At 33.6% G+C, this 17,464-nt stretch overlaps 1 protein-coding gene across 2 annotated transcripts; it reads left to right on the forward strand.

Annotated features, from left to right (window-relative positions):
• The first annotated feature begins 352 nt into the window (after positions 1-352).
• LOC113074104 (E3 ubiquitin-protein ligase UHRF1-like) lies at positions 353-17,464 on the forward strand. Of its 2 annotated transcripts, none has more exons than XM_026246832.1 (17): positions 353-505; positions 2,063-2,225; positions 2,584-2,832; positions 3,754-3,902; positions 5,136-5,351; positions 5,618-5,733; positions 5,839-6,025; positions 8,121-8,244; positions 8,331-8,438; positions 10,327-10,431; positions 10,511-10,617; positions 11,846-12,008; positions 12,430-12,567; positions 12,659-12,776; positions 13,284-13,435; positions 13,515-13,613; positions 14,609-17,464. In XM_026246832.1, the coding sequence occupies exons 2-17, from the start codon at positions 2,073-2,075 to the stop codon at positions 14,756-14,758; spliced, it is 2,334 nt and encodes a 777-aa protein (XP_026102617.1). In that variant the 5' UTR covers positions 353-505; positions 2,063-2,072; the 3' UTR covers positions 14,759-17,464. The 2 variants fall into 2 exon arrangements, with proteins under 2 accessions (XP_026102617.1, XP_026102616.1); XM_026246831.1 differs by lacking the exon at positions 353-505 and adding an exon at positions 1,082-1,216.

Here is a 17,464-nt window from a genome sequence, read left to right on the forward strand (position 1 = left end):
TTAATTCTAAGATAATTCAAAATTGTTTACGTGTTGATCACTTGATGTTCAATATATATTTAAATATTTTATTTTACTTGCATTTAGTAAACACATGTTAATTATATATATATATATATATATTATTAAAAATAAGTGATTCTTTTAGCGTGTGCTTTTATTATTTAATTTCCCGCCAGATTTCGCGAGATTACAGCGGAGCCGAGCATGTGCAACAACGAGAGCAGGGTTTCGCGCGCTGAGCCTAAACTCCATCAACGCGCGTAAGTGACGCGCGCCCCGACCAATCAGCGAGCGGCTCGGAAGTCCGCTCCTCCAATCAGCGGCGCGCCGTGCCCGCGGCGGGAGGGGAACACGTTGTTGAACACACTTTTATTGATTCGAGCCCTAGGTTTAGTGTGTTTCTCTGCGGGGTTGAACTGTAACAAAAGTGCAACGTTTTTACACTTTTAGCACTTTGATTGAATTAAAATCACGTCTTCTGTTCCCAAGAGGAAGTTTACAGGTAAAGATCCAGTTTCGGTTTTTATTTAAAGTTATTGTTTATGAAACCGTGCGAACGCGCCTTATTTTACTGTATAAATATTAATAAACTTGTATATTTATCGTGTGCATGTTAATATTTATATAATTTAAAGTGTAATATTTATATAATATTTAGTGCTTTTTACACGTTCCTGTATTTGACTTTCTGTCTTTGTCTTACATGTCTTTTGAATGTATTTATATTGGACAAATACCCTGAAGTAGGAATTCTGAATGGGTCTGTGCTACTTAAACTCATTATATGTAATTTAAAATAATAAATTATTAGTATTTCCACTCGTCTTCAATTTGTCGTAGTTTATATTTGTAATTTTAAGAGTTTTTGATTCAAGACCACCCACGTCATGACCAGCGCACAACCTTTAATTAAATCATTCCCGTTTGAAGTGACTGATTCCTACCAATAAACCTCAAGTAGACTCATTTCTGAAGGTCAAGACTCATTCCAGCTTCCTGTTGTTGGTTTAAAGTCGTCAACACAAAGACTGATGTTATTTCACCCACTGCAGTGCCATTGAGTGACGTTAGGGGTGTATTTCCGCCAATAGCAGGCTTGGTTTGAAGAGCTGAGATGTAAACAATTAAAAAAAAAACTCTATTATACACTATTTCGCCTGTAGGAATGGCGAATAAGAAACTGAATCTTGACGGGTAGCATGGTGAAATCATGGTTTTGTACCAGTCTTGTTTGGGCATCTTGGTAAAACCACATATTTTGGGCATGCACTATGTTAATACCATGTTTTTCTGGCATGTAGCTCGGTAATACCATGTTTTTCTGGCTTGTAGCCTGGCAATGCCATGTTTTTGGGGCACATACTTTGGTAAAACCACATTTTGGGCATGGCCCATGGTAATACCATGTTTATCTGGCATGTAGTTTGGTGATATCATGTACTTGGGCATGTGTCCTGGTAATACCATGTTGTTGTTGTTGTTGTTTTTTGCCATGTACTTTGGTAATAGCATGTTTTATGGGCATAAACCATTGTAAAGCATTGTTTTTTTGGGTATGTACCATAGCAAGACCAAATTTATTTTTAGGCATATACCTTGGTAAAGCCATGCTTTACATTAGTGTTCTTTAGCATATGTTTGTAATACCATTGTAATAATTTAGTCTCATTATATACACATACTCCATATTCGGACATTCATGGAAAACTTGTAAATTGGAAAACTAATGGAAAATATTGGTCAAATGGTGTTGAAATGAAAGTATCTTGGGTTTTACCATTCGGTAGCATCGCTGTATCATGCTAATGCATGACTTTTGTAAGGTAACAACTCTACATAAATTCGTGAAGAAAGAGATTGCTTTAGAGCAGCTTCTCAGAGTATCAACCCTAAAAGTGCCGGAGGAGACGAATGAGGAAAAAGCTGCCCGTGTTGCTCACGTCACTGTGAAACGAACACCTTTTTCCTGCTCGTTTGAAGGTCTTGGCTCGGAGCCATTGTCTGAACTATAAAAAGCAAGGCGGGAAACGATCTCACTCGCTGACGTCGCTCGTTGCAGGTTTGCCGCCATGTGGATCCAGGTGCGCACAATGGATGGCAAGGAGACCCATCGGGTCGACTCTCTGTCCAAGCTCACCAAAGTGGACGAGCTTCGCGTGAAGATCGCCGAGCTCTTCACCATCGAACCCCAGAGGCAGCGACTCTTTTACAGGGGCAAACAGGTTCAAAAACCATTTTACTTCTCTAATGTGGGCAGGGATTGGTTTTATCTGGCTTAAAGGGGTCTGGCTTACCCAAAAATTAAAACTCTGTCATTTACTCACCCTCATGTCAATCCAAACCCGAACGAGTTGCTTTATGTTGAACATAGAAGAAGATATTTTGAAGATTGCTGATAATCAAACAGTTGGTAGTTACCATTGACTTCCACAGTAGAAAAAAAACATTGATTGCAAACAGTCGTCAAAATATCATCTTTTTATTTTTGGGTGACCTATCTCTTTAAATTGATGAGTTGATTAAAAAATGAACCAGTGTTTTTTGTGTTTGTTGTTATAAGGTTCTCTTTGTCATTGATAGATGGAAGACGGTCACACGCTCTTCGATTATAACGTCGGGTTAAACGACATCGTGCAGCTTCTAGTGCGTCAGGCACCGCTGCCGAAGGACAAAGAGGCCGAGCTGTCCGACTCCGACTCCGGCTGCGGATCGGCCCAGAGCGAGTCGGATAAGAGCTCCACACACGGCGAGAGCGACAGCCAGAGCGCTGGGACCTCGGGACAGACCGATGCGCCGGACCTCATCCACCCTGGCTTTGGCTTTTACAAGGTGAGTAAATCATCGCTTTATTAATATTAGAAACCGTGTCACATTTAATTCCACTATAAACATCTCGTTGGCCTCAAGTGATTTTAATTATATAATAAACAAATTCATTTTTAATGAGCTTTTATGTAATATTTTTTAAAATGTTTTGTTTGTAATATTTATATATTAAATATATTTGAATTGTGTATATATTTTTTTTTTGTTATGTTAGGGTCTTAAATCTTTTCTCGATTTGTTAAATTTGTAAATTGGTTAAGCATTTGTAAAACCATTTACTTTTGCATTTTGAACAAATTGTAAAATCACTTGTGCAAATTGTTGCGTTCAGTGAGCATATTATAAATTGTTGATTCCACTATTAACGTCTTGTTTCGTTTTGACGTTTTTCTTGCTAAGTTTCTCTTGTATTTTAAATCAATTACAAACGTAATATTTAAATGCTGTAATGAACAAACTTTGTTTCTTTTTTTGGGATAGTCAATGTTTTTTTGTTATATCTAAAGTTTAGATATTTATACAATTAAATTTTCACTTTGTAAAATGAAATTCATTTTAATTGTTTTTATAGTAAAGTTTTGTTTATTTACAGTACATTTAGCAGACACTTTTATCCAAAGTGATTCAGTATTTAAATATTTTAAAGATATTTATGGTTTTGTTACACTAGGCTCTAAATTGTAATTTGTGTAAATCATTCATAAAGAGTTTGTAAAATCGTTCTGATGTATCCAAACTAATGTTTAATATTTGTTAGTCACTTTTTACACAAGTTGTTTCGTTCGCTAAAAAAAATGGCAAATGTGACAACTTGCATAAAATGACTCTTAACTTAATAAATTTGATTTCGATCGATTCCACTTCAAATGTCTCGCTGGCTTTTCCCCATCAGATAGTAAATGTCATTTCTTAATTTTTTTCCAGATAAATGAGTTTGTGGATGCTCGAGACCTAAACATGGGTGCCTGGTTCGAGGCGCAGATCATCAATGTGACAAAAGCAACAAAGTCTTCGGATGAAGATGTAGGCACTGATGGAGAAGAGGATATAATTTATCACGTCAAATACGAAGAGTGAGTCTAAATGTTAAGTTACTGTACATATCGCATTAATCCTGACTGTGAATCTTCTTCTCCGATGCAAAAGAATCATGCATAATAATCGCAAGAAACGTCTTTTATATCGAGTCCTTGTGAGCTGAATGCAAAAACACATATACAATGTTATCAGTGTAGTCTGAATTTAATATAATTAAATTAAATTGAGTTATTGGTTTGAAACAATGTAATTTACAACATCAACATTGAGAGAATATTTCTGCAAGTTAAATAGATTCTATAATGTAACTATACCCAAATTAATCTGCATCAAATATCTTAAATGAATCACTGCATCATGAATCAGTCCAAGTTGACTTTTCCCGCCATTGAAGTGTTTTTATTGAGTTAAACACTCAGACTGCCAATACACATCTTCTGTATGAGTACAAACCTCCCACACCAACAAAAACACAAGAACAGGAATAAAAAAAAAACAAAAAAACAAGCTATCTCGTATGTAAACGGATGCATATGAAAAAATTCTACGATCATTAGCAGTAGACAGCATATAAATGTAAAATGCATAATGTTATGGAATAAAATGACTGTGCAAGCTTTGGAGGTGATGGAAGGGATTTACTGGATTTATGCTTTGATAATCATACTGAATATTATCCAGATGTATTTTTTGATAAAAATTAGATTTTTCTCACTTTTTTTTGTTCAATTATACATTTTTATGAAACCTACCTATATTCAAGTGTTGATAAAGGAATGCTTTAAACTAGAATATATATATTTTTTGTTTTGTTTAGAAGTAGAGGCTTTGATCTTTATTGGTATGTTGCATATTCAGATATTCATACAGCAAAATATACTGTAGGTCATCAAATTCTTGTGAAAATCATCAAAATTGCTGACCACTTATGTTGGCGGGGAAAGATTCATTTTCAGTAAGATGTTTTTATGGCCTAATTTTAATGTTGAATCGACTTGAGCTTTTAAGTTTACTAACAACAGACAAGTGTGACTTTGTTTTTCCAAACCCGCTGAAATGATCTACAAAATACAGGGTTTTTCCCTCCAAATTTGAACTGATTTTATCATGTTGAACACCTGGATTCATCATTGAGCGCTTCATGCGCCTGTTACCACCTCCAAGTTTCAGTCTTTCCTTTCATCTGCATCTTAAACCGTTCATCACAGACGGTCTGTTTGATCATCCCACGCCAGTGACTGTTAATCGCGTGGGTTTGCTCTGTGCAGTTACCCTGAGAATGGCGTGGTGCAGCTGCGCGGGAAAGATGTCCGTCCGCGAGCGCGCACCGTCTACCAGTGGCACCAGCTGGAGCCGGGCATGATCGTGATGGTGAACTACAACCCTGATGAGCCCAAGGAGCGCGGCTACTGGTACGACGCCGAGATCCAGAGGACGAGGGAGAAGCGCACCCAACGTGAGGTTTACGGCAAGATCCTGCTCGGGTAGGCCAACATTTAGACTTTTAAAGGGATAGTTCAACTAAAAGACAAATCTCTAATTTACTCAATCCTCCAGTTGTTCCAAATGAGCTTCTCTATTCTGTTGAACACAAAAGAAGATATTTTGAGAATTGTTGGTTACCAACAGGTTACCAACAGGTTACCAATTGTTGGTTACCAAACAATTGCAGTGTGTAAAATTTGCCGTTGAGAAAATAAGATATTTAAATGTCTTGCTGTTCGTTTTTATTAATTAACATTTTCTACAGAGATGCTGGTGATTCTCTCAATGACTGTCGAATCATGTTCGTAACCGAAATCTACAAGATCGAGGAGCCGGGAAGTTTGGAGGGTCCAGGGGCCTCTTCTGACAGCCCTCTCAAGAGTGAGTCTGACTTTGTGTCGTTTCGAACCAACATTTACATTTTGCAGTATTCTGACTCCGTATGTTGAGCACAAACTATAAAGTGCCTTGTTTTTGTTAAATCAGGGTCAAATGGACCCGAGTGCAAGGTCTGTAAAGACGACCCAAAGAAGAACTGCCGCATATGCAACTGTCACGTTTGTGGCGTGAAGCAGGATCCCGACAAACAGCTGCTGTGCGACGAATGCGACATGGCTTTTCACATGTACTGCCTGAACCCGCCGCTCTCCACCATCCCAGAAGACGAGGACTGGTAAACAAGCTTATCTTATAGTTTTGTCCAAAGCAGCGACATCTCAACACTTGAGGGATTTGAACCAACAGCCTTCTGGTGACGTCAAAAAAACACACAAAGTTTCTCAAATTTATCTATGAACTTATGTATTTTAATTGTATAATGAAGAAAGTTTGCTATAGTTAACTTTTTTTGGTACCGTTTTGTTTACACTATTTAAAAATATTAAAGATATTTAAAACAATTACATAGGTTAGTGTAACAATCTTTAATATAATTTGTAAATTGCAGAATTTGTGTAATTCATTCTGAATCTGATGAAGACTGGTAAATTAATTCTCTGTTAAAATGACTAATTGGTCATTTAATACATCCTTCCAAAGTAACAAAATTGACTCTTGAGGGATTTGAATCAACAACCTTCTGGTGACAAAGTTTCTCAAATTTATCTACAAACTTAAATATTTGAATTTGATCCTGAAAGTTTGTTATAGTTGACATTTTCCATAAACCTTTTTTTTTTTTTTTTTTTTGAAGATTAAGTATGTTTAAGATCTTTAAAACAATTATATAGCTTAGTGTAACCATCTCTAATATCATTGTAAATTGTACAATTTCTTTGAATCGCTTGAAAAAAACATTCTTCTGACGAAGACTGGTAAATTAGTTCTCCGTCACTAATTACTCATTTAATACATTTTTCCAAAATAACAATAAATTGACTCTTGAGGGATTTGGACCAACAACCTTCTGGTGACAAAGTTTCTCAATATTATCTTCAAATTTAAATATTTGTATTGTATAATAAAGTTTGTTATAGTAAACATTTTCTGTACAATTTTTTTTCTACAATATATTAAAATATTAAAGCTATTTAAAACAATTACATAGGTTCGTGTAACAATTTTTAATATGATTTGTAAATCGCTGAATTTGTGTAAATCTGTCACTAATTGCTCGTTTAATACATTCTTCCAAAGTGGCAATAAATTGACTCTAAAAGGATTCGAACCAACAACAAAATTGTTAGCTTAAGCTCTGTTTTCATGCTAAATTGGTCTCTTTAGCTACAAACTTAAATATTTCAATTGTATCAAAGTGGACTACAGCAAACTTTTTCTTCATTGTACATAGATAAGACTTTGCATAGATTTGTTACACTAGGCTCTAAAATGGAATAAATAAAATTGTACAAAGTGTTTGTAAAAACATTTTCGGAACAAGGACTAGTAAACAAGTTCTGCATCACTAATTACTCATTTATTGAACATGTTCATCCAAAGCAACAATAAATACTCTTTAGGGATTTTAAACAACTGTTGAAATCAAACTTGTTAGCTTTAGCTGTGGTTTCATGCTTAAAGTTTGTATAAATGTATCTACAAACGTAATTGTTATAATTGTATAATGAAGAAAATTTATTCGTTAATTAACACTTATAAAGTTGTTTGTACAATATTTAAATATATTTGCAATAATTGTTAAACTAAGTTTTAAAATTCACGTTCATAAAATAATTGCAGATTTCTCCGTAATCAGTTAATTACTCATCATTTATCCAATATATTTATCCAAAGCAACAAAAAAATCGATATTTGCGGGATTTGAACCAAAAAACTTCTGCCAAAATCAAACAACTGTTAGCTTTAGCTCTTGTTTTCATGTTTGCAAGGGTTCTCAAATTTATCTACCAACTTAATTTAATTATTTAATGAAGAAAGACAACTTTATGCAATATTTAAATATTAAGTATTTAAAACTATTAAATAGTTTGGTATAACTATCATTTGTAAATTGATGAATTTAAAAAAACACCAATAAAGTGTTCATAAAACAAAACTATTCTTGTTACGATTTCTTCACTTATTACTTGTCTTTTATCTTATACGTTCATTCAAAGCAACATTAAATCAACTTTTTAAATCAAATTTGAACCAATAATCTTCTGGCAAAATAAATGTGCAAAATGTTTGTAAAAAAAAAAGAGAAAAGAAAAGTTTTTGCCTTCATTTAATTGCTCATTAAGCCATTGTGCAAATTGTTTGACCAAATTAAGCATAAAAATAAATACATTTAAACCTGTCGATTCCACCATACATGTCTTTTTTCGCAGGTATTGTCCTGAATGCCGTAACGATGCCAGCGAAGTTGTTCTAGCAGGAGAGAAGCTGAAGGAAAGCAAGAAGAAGGCCAAGATGGCGTCGGCGAGCTCGTCCAGTCAGAGGGACTGGGGGAAGGTGTTTTTCAGACGGACGAATCCTCAAACACAGGGGTGGGATTGGTTCACATGAAGCGTTTATGAAACTGGTGTTGTGTTTTGCAGGGTATGGCATGTGTCGGCCGCACTAAACAGTGCACCATCGTTCCCTCCAATCATTACGGCCCTGTTCCTGGAGTCCCAGTGGGAACGCTGTGGAAATTCAGAGTACAGGTGGGCATCTCTAATCCACTCGAGTTTATCCTGTTTATGCTCACAAACCTCAGAAAGGATGTGACCCTGGACCACAAAACCAGTAATGAGGGTCAATGGTTTTTGTAAATTGAGATTTTTACATGACATGAAAGCTGAATAAATCATCTTTCCATTGATGTTTGGTTTGTTATGAGGACGATATTTGGCCGAGGAGATGCAACTGTTGGAAAATGGAATCTGAGGGAGCAAAAAAATAAATATAAAACACTGAGAAAGTTGCCTTTGAAGTTGTACTAATCCAAACTTAAGTTAACAATATTTTCCTAACCTGATTAAATGTACGCGTCACCATTTACGTAAAATTCTTAAATTTGATGGGGTCCTATTATGCTCTTTTACAAGGTCTTGATTTTTTTTTTTGTGGGGTGTACTAGAACATGCTATCATACTCGGTTCAGAAACACATAATTTTTCACACATTTTACATTATTACAACAACGGAAAATATGCGTTGTAGTTTTTGTAAAGTGGAGCAAAAATGATCAGTAATGTCTAAAATGTAAGGCAGTTAGTTGTATAAACTCAGTATCACATTTGCATTCGTGCTGAATGCCTGGAAAACATGAGTCTTAGTCGTGTGATTTTTACATATGTTATATAGAATATTTATCTTTTTTTATTTTATTTTTAATAGTGTTGATTTCTCCGTGAGAAAGCTGCACGAGCCTCAACTGACTCGACCTTGATACTGTCAATACATAATCTGTTATTAGTCACCGTTTACACTGAAAATAATAAAATCTGAATCATTCGGCCAAAGTTTCGGTGCTGCCCTAGTTATTGTTTGTTATTAAAATTTTAATCCGGTTTCTTGTCTGGTCGGGCAAATACAATTCCTTCACTTGCCCCTTTACAAAATCCACTTGGACAAGCGTTAATGTCGAGGCTGTATATGTATGTATATGTGTGTTAATATATAGGTTTAAACTGTTCTGCAAAGTTCCCCTTTCTGTTAAGCACATTTTATTTGACTGTCCAGCTTTTAATGTACAGAGAAAGCTCTTTTTGCAATAAAGATGCAATAAGTGTTTTTATTTTTTATTATTATTTATTTTATTTTTATTGTATTTTTTTAGAATTGTAAAATTTTGGCAGGAAAAGTTTACAAATTATCATGTTAATTTAAAAAATCTTTTTTTTTTTTTTTTATAAATTATTTGTTTGTTTGTTTTGTTTTTTTTTTGTTTTTTATGGTATTTGCCACAAAAATAGCCTTTGATGCTGACATAATATATGCGTATATATATATTTGTGTAAGTCCGTTTCAATTATTAGTACTAGTTTTAAGGATTAGTTTTATGTAAAAAATTAAAAAGAATTTTAAATATAATTTCCATTATTAGTTAAATAACGGAATACAAAAATGCAAAATAAAATAAAAAATAAATTTCTCTCATCTAAATTATGCATTTCTACAAACTTAACAATTAGCTTTCATTTATTAATTAACTAATCATTTATTATACAATTCAAGTTTAGTTTATAAATATGTTTGAAACAATTACAGTGTTTGTTACAAATTTCTGTAAAATTGTATAATTACCAAGCTAATCGTTTATTTGATCACCGTTTTATCAAATGTAAATGATGCTACATATTTAATATAGTTAAACTTTCAAACAGACTTTTTTTTTTTTATTCGCAAATGTACTTATTTGAATGTTCACTTATTTAAAACGATATAGACTTAAATGTCTCTTAAGTTCTCTAACGCCGCACTAATAATTCAGTAGTTAAACATTGAAAATGTTTACATTAGTCTGTCAAAAGGTGAGTGTGAGTCCTGTTTTTTCCTGATTGTCATGAATGGAGATGAACGTGATCTTGTTGTGTTTCTGATGCTCAGGTGAGTGAGTCTGGCATTCACAGGCCTCACGTCGCTGGGATTCACGGCAGAAGTAATGACGGCGCTTACTCACTGGTTCTTGCCGGAGGATATGAAGACGATGTGGTACGTCTGTAGATTCTCGCCCCAAACTGTCCTTTGAGAAGTTCTTCGTCTGTTCACTTGTGACTCTTGTCTTTATCAGGACGATGGTAAGGAGTTCACCTACACGGGCTCCGGGGGTCGTGACCTCTCAGGAAACAAGCGGACGGCCGAGCAGTCCTGCGATCAGAAGCTCACCAACATGAACAGGTGCGAGAGAGCAGCCGAAAAACTTACGAGATGCGATGATAAACCAGTGTTCAGATAGAAATGCAATATAAAATCTGGATTATTAATAGTAATAGTGATAGTTATTTTACACTGAACAATGCAAAACAATGAAATTATTTTTTATATTTAATAATGAACACCATTTTAGTTAATTTATTTTTTAATATTTTTTTTAAATTTATATTTTCCATTATTTTTGTCAAAGACTTCGGTAAGTCTTCGTACCAAGTCGGTACCAAAACTAAAAATTATAACGTTACCGTGCCAGGTTTTCTTAAAGGTATACTCCACCCCAAAATGAAAATTTTGTCATTAATCACTTACCCCCATGTCGGTCCAATCCCATTATAGCTTTGTTCGTCTTCGGGACACAATTTAAGATATTTTGGATGAAAACCGGGAGGCTTGTGACTCCCATTGACTGCCAAGTAAATAACAATGTCAAGGTTATTATTATTATTTTTTTTATAAATCATAGATACCCTAAAAAGTACTTGTTTTATTATAAATTATACAATTTAGATTGTTTAATTATAGTTTCCATTATTATTAGTTTAAATAAATTATTAGTTTAATAGTTAATAATACTAGATTTTTGATCATGGGAAAACCCTAAAAAGTATTCGTTTTATTATTAAAAAGGATAAACAAGTAAAAATAAGTTTTAACATTTAACAACGGACACAATTAATTGAATTATAACTTTAATAATGTATCAAAGTTCAATATTCAGATTATTATTTATTTTTTATTATATTACAGTGATATACACTGAACCAAAGAAAACAATTTGTTATAAAGTAATTAGAAAAAACAAACACTTGAACTGAATTCTTTTATATTGTATAAAACATTCACATTTATTTATTTTTACCATCATTAATATGATTGTTATTTAACCTATTTTATTATATTCATAGTCTGAGTGACGCAAACTAAGGTTAGACACATTTGAAAATGCAGTAAGATCTCATCCAAATGAAGCGTGTTTTTAACACATTTAATAACATGTAGTTGGATCATGGCTTTTAAATCGTGCGGAATTATTAGTAAATATAGTGCTTTATACAAAGCTGCTTTTTAGAAATAATCTGGAAAATAAGTGTTAAAGATTTAATGAATATTGCATCAAAAGAGGAACAAAAATTGGATAGATTTTGTGTGCATTCTCCTGTTTTTAAGTCTTTATAGTTGTTGTTGTTTGCAGGGCTCTTGCTCTGAACTGCAACGCGGCGGTGAACGAGAAAGAAGGAGCTGAGGCCAAAGACTGGAAGGCTGGGAAACCCGTGAGAGTCGTGCGCAGCTCTAAAGGACGCAAACACAGCAAGTTCTGTCCTGAAGACGGCAACCGATACGACGGCATTTACAAGGCGAGCGATTCCTGGTGTTTTGAGCATGATGGGTTTTCACAGGGTGTCTGTGTGTATTAAACCGCTCTTAAAGCCTTAATGCACCCTTCCACAGATTAAACAATTTTAAAAGGTCTTAAATCAGAGCAGGAAGTTTTTTAAATTTACATTTTGCACTGCAAAAAAAACATCTCATTTATTTTTTTTTAAACTAAAACAAACATTAAAATTGATCAGCAAATAAAAACTAATTCAGATTTTTAATAATCTATAATATTGTAATACTCTAAGTTTTTAGCTTTGAGGTGTTGCTAATAACTCTTTTGGACAACATGATGGATCCTGTAACTTATTCCTTATCATCTTTAGTTGGTCTTAAAAGGGTCTTTTAAAGTCTTAAATAATACTGCAGGAATCCTTAACTAATCAGTGTGTTTATTAGGTGGTTAAGTACTGGCCAGAGAAAGGCAAGTCCGGCTTCCTCGTTTGGAGATATTTGCTGAAACGCAACGATGATGAACCTGCTCCATGGACCCGCGACGGAAAAGAGCGCGTTAAGAAACTGGGTCTCAGCATGCAGGTAAAGTCTGCCTGATTTCACTCACATTTCACACCTAAATAGTTATTTCCTCACGAGATCTGTCCGCTAATCCTCATTCCCCGTGCTTCAGTATCCAGAAGGTTATCTGGAAGCCGTGGCTGCGAAAGAAAAGGAGAAAGAGAACAAAAACGACGAAGACGTTGAGGAAACGCCCACCAAAGGCAAGAGGAAGAGGAAATCCCAAACCGGTAGGTGAAAACATCTTAGTTTGATAAAGAGTAGGGATGCACAATATATCGGCCACCATATCGGTATCGGTCGATAAATGCTCAAATTTCTGTTATCAGTATTGGCCCGGTAAGAAAATTTGGCCTTAAAGGCGATAAATAATGCATTATTTCCTTCAAAAACACTTGACTTGAGACGACTTGTTTGCACTATTAATGCATTATTTTATTTATTTGTAAGACTTTTTATGATGAAATTTGGTAATGGGAGAGTGAAACTATTTTTTTAAATGTACACTGTTCAAACTAGGGTGCTTTGGGATGTGGCTTTTAATGATGAGACCTTTTTTATAATCGGGCTCTTAGAAAGTACATAAAAATTTGGATATAGGTTTATCGGCCAACTTATCGGTTATCGGCTTTCAAATAAAAATATCGGTATCGGCCAAAATTTTATATCGGTGGATCCCTAATAAAGACTAAACACAATGACAACTCCGGGTTTTTCCTCACTTTTCTCTAACGTAGTGGATGAAAAGAGCTCTCCGGCCAAAAGCACGCCTAAGAAGATGAAAGTGGAGGCCTACAAACTGAGCAAAGAGCAGAAGTCCTTGATCAAAGAGGACGAGCTCAACAAGAAGCTGTGGGATGAAGCCATGCAGTCTCTCAACCTCGGACCTGTACGTACACACCAGAGTCTTGTGATTTAAGGTGCTTTCTGAGGATGATTGTCGGTATAATGTGTTTGTCCCACTTTAGCGCTTCATCAACAAAGTGGAGGAGGTTTTCCTATGCATCTGCTGCCAAGAAGTCGTCTTCCAGCCCATCACCACAGAATGCCAACACAACGTCTGCAGGGTAAGAGAAGAAACCACAAACAAACTTGTGTTATATTGCAACAATGGACTTAAGAGTGGACTATAGAAAGCTATTCAGTTTTCCTTTGAATGCATGGAATTCCTTGAAATTCTGAATAAATACATAAAATACATGTATTTCAGTTGCCTTTTATTTAGTCATTAATCTTAATTTAAGTTTATTTACATGCATTATTAATTAAAATACAATTTATTTTAAATATACTTTGTATTTTAGTTCTTCGTTTTAATCATAGTTTTGTTGGTCATTTTAATTTTGCTTTAAAGTTGCATTTTAGCTGCTAATTTTTTATTATATTTTGTTTCACATAATTTAATGTATTTTAGTTTTAATTCTGCTTTATAAATTCTTTAACTATACTCCATCTTATTTATTTAAAAATTTTCTTTAGTAAACGTTATATTTTAGCTATTATATAAAATGTAATTATGCTATATTTCAATCACTTTTTATGTATAGTATTTAAATATACTTTCGTAGTTTAGTTATTTGAATAAATTTATTTTAATTGTACTTAACATTTTAGTTATGTAAAAAAAAATATATATTTTATTTATTTATTATTACTGTTTAATAAGTAATTTTTATATACTGTTATTTTATTTTTATACTATTTAATATGCATTTATTTTGATCCTAATTATATTTTGGTTTTAATTGTACCATTTTAATATTTAAATTATACTTTTTGTTATTTTTTTTTATGTAATTTCATCACAAGCCTGTAAAAAAAAAAGTAATATAAATTAAATTCAAAATTAAAATAATTTATTTTAATTTCAAAATGTGAGTGCGATCTCTGAAATGTATAAAAACTGAAAATTTGCTGGATGTTGTACTTCTATCACATTAGCATCAAAATAAATATGTCTGCTTTTGGGGTTTATGACAACAAATGAGGGTTTCAGATCTTCATTACATATGTGCTAGTTTGTAAGTTTATGAATAAGACATTAATGATTTTCTTCTTGCAGGAATGCCTTCAGCGGTCTTTCAAAGCAGAGGTCTACACCTGTCCGGCTTGCCGACACGATTTGGGCAAAAACTACCAAATGACGGTGAACAAATCTCTCCAAGCCATTCTCATCCAGCTCTTCCCCGGATACAGCAGCGGGCGGTGTTGACACTGATATCGGTGGGACAGAATTCAACGAATGAAACATGGATTTAATTTTTTTATATATTTAACAAATACATCAGGTTTTTTTAAGATCGATGGAAACGCCTCTACCTTGATTGAACACCGCTACTTGATTTGGCCCTGTTTGGTGATTTGCCTCTATCTAGCCACTCGACTTCTATACGTTGTTGTTGTTATTTCTTCCGAATTGTGATCATCTTATTTACGAGTAAAATTATTCTAGTCGTGTTTTAGCCAGAGCCACTTCAATTGACGTATCATTGCCTCCTTGTACCCATCACCAGCACAATGAACCATAGCTATGCACAATTAAAATGTACAGTTAAAAATGAGATGATTTATACGAAAACGCTGGCTTTAGAATCCCGTTTAAAATGATTCCATTGCTTTATAAAAGCATTTTACATTTTTACTGTTCCATCATTACCGCTAACGGAATTCAACGGACGTCAATATCCCAAGTTTTTTTTTTTTTTTTTTGCCATTTGATGTTAACAAGCTTTTGAACGAATGTTATTTAGGATGGTGCTGTAGCAGTAGCATTTTACAATTGTTAGCATTAACTACATTTAAATGAACTATCTATGCACCATTATGTTCAATTTTATCACAAGCGGTATTTTGTCATTACGATGATTTATCCAAAAGCACTGGCTCTAGAATCCTGTTAAAACGGTCCCATTGCGTTATGATCAGTGCTATGATGTTTGATATTTGTACCACCGTTTATGCTAACTAAATGTAGATGAAATTAGCTATGCACTATTTTTATAACTTTTTCACCATACATGATGTTTACAAACTTTTGTGCAAATGTTAAGCTCTGTAAGTGCCGTAGCAGTTCGTTAGCGTTAACTAAATTCAATTGAACTATCTATGAGCGGTTACAATTTTGGCTAATGTTTTTTTGCAAGCAATAATTTGAGATTATGATGCTTTTTTAATTCTGTTAAAATGATCCAGTTGTGCATGATCTGTGTATTTGACGTTTTTACTGTATCTTCGTTAGTGCTAACAAAGTTTAAACAAACTTTACTGTTTGATTTTCGCAACACTAATATCCCAACAGGTTTTTCCATCCGTTGTCGTTAACAAGCCTTCATATTAACATCCATGAGTTTAAGTTGCTGTAACAGTAATGTTTTTACTGTACCATTGTTAACTAAATTTAAATGAACTAGCTATGCACTATGAAGATGTTTGCAACGTTAATCTTTCAACTTTTTTTGGCCAGCGGTTTTTTTGTCATGATCATAACAAACCTTTGTGCAAATGCTATTAAGATCCGTGAATTTAAGGTTTTGTAGCTTTACTGGCGCGCATTTTTTTTACAATTTGGTTTTATTAAATATTTTATCGTACTGTCTTTATTGGTAGCTAACTATATTTAATCTAGTAATTGATTTTATTGGTAACTAACTAAATTTTATTTAAAAATTTATTCATTTGAACCTATTTGTAATTTACATGGTCAAAAAACAATTAATGAACTAGCTATGCACTATGAAGATGTTTGCAACGTTAATTTTTCAACTTTTTTTTTCCAGCAGTTTTTTGTCATTTATGATGTTAAGAAGCTTTTTGTATTAAAATACGTGAATTTAAGGTTTTGTAGCTTTACTAGCGCACAAACCGCTTACATTTTGACTTTATTTAATCTTTTATCGTACTGTCTTTATTGGTAACTAACTAAATTTAATCTAAAAATAGATTTGTTTTAACCTAATAGTAATTTCCGTAAAAAGTCAAAATGTACATGAACTAGCTATGCACTATAAAGCTGTTTGCAACATTAATCGTTCTTTTTTGGCCAGCAGTTTTTCGTCATTCATGATGTTAACAAGCCTTTGTAAAAAATGCTATCAAAATCCGTGAATTTAAGGTGCTGTAGCTTTACTAGCGCACAAAATTTACATTTTGGCTTTATTTAATCGTTTATAGAACGGTCTTTATTGGTAATTATCTAAATTTAATCCAAAAATTATTAATTTTAACCTAGTAGTAATTTACGTAAAAACTCAGCGTGCATTGAAATATTTTTTTTTTTCATCCATTTTGATAAGTTTGACTAAATTTTAATAACCTCTGAAATTAATAGATATTATCCCTGTATTTTCAGTTTTGTTTATTTGCTTCGCTGTTTAACTGCTGTATGTGCTTTAGAAAAGGTGTTTTTTTTTTTTTGTTGTTTTTTCTCACTAACTTCTGCCGTTACGCAAACAGTGGTCATGCGTATAAAACCAGCCCGCGATCTGCATTTCAGGTGATGTTTTAAATCGATCCCGGAACAGGTTTTAAGCGTTCCTGCTCTGCCTTGACTTGTTGAAGGTTTGAGGTAAATCCTTGAAGCGTTTTCCGCACAAACTCCAACAGTTTCTCATTCAGGAAGTATTTAATTGCATTGTCTTTTTCGCCTGTTGACGTTCTTTGCTTTTTGTGAGTTATAGAATTTGCTAAATAAAATGCCTAAGGCTGCAGATAATTACTTATTTTTGTTTCCTTAGCTATACCTCAATTATTTCTAATATTTGAGTAGACTGGAGCTGTATATTCTCAAATTTTAAATTGTATATTTTTAGCACTTGTATTTTGCGTTTTTATGTAGTGTTTGGTGCATAGCTATTTTCTTGCACTGGGGTGAGTGATATATTTTTCAATAAACTGCATTGAACTTTTATATAAAGTAAAA

The sequence above is a fragment of the Carassius auratus genome, unplaced genomic scaffold (assembly GCF_003368295.1).
Source record: "Carassius auratus strain Wakin unplaced genomic scaffold, ASM336829v1 scaf_tig00013688, whole genome shotgun sequence".
NCBI lineage: Eukaryota > Metazoa > Chordata > Actinopteri > Cypriniformes > Cyprinidae > Carassius > Carassius auratus.

Excerpts from the sequence above, each read along its gene's own strand:
- LOC113074104 (XM_026246831.1), top strand. Across the intron at positions 2,226-2,583 it reads TCTTTTACAGGGGCAAACAG|ATGGAAGACGGTCACACGCT; the intron begins GTTCAAAAACCA and ends TGTCATTGATAG. Across the intron at positions 8,245-8,330 it reads GTCAGAGGGACTGGGGGAAG|GGTATGGCATGTGTCGGCCG; the intron begins GTGTTTTTCAGA and ends TGTGTTTTGCAG.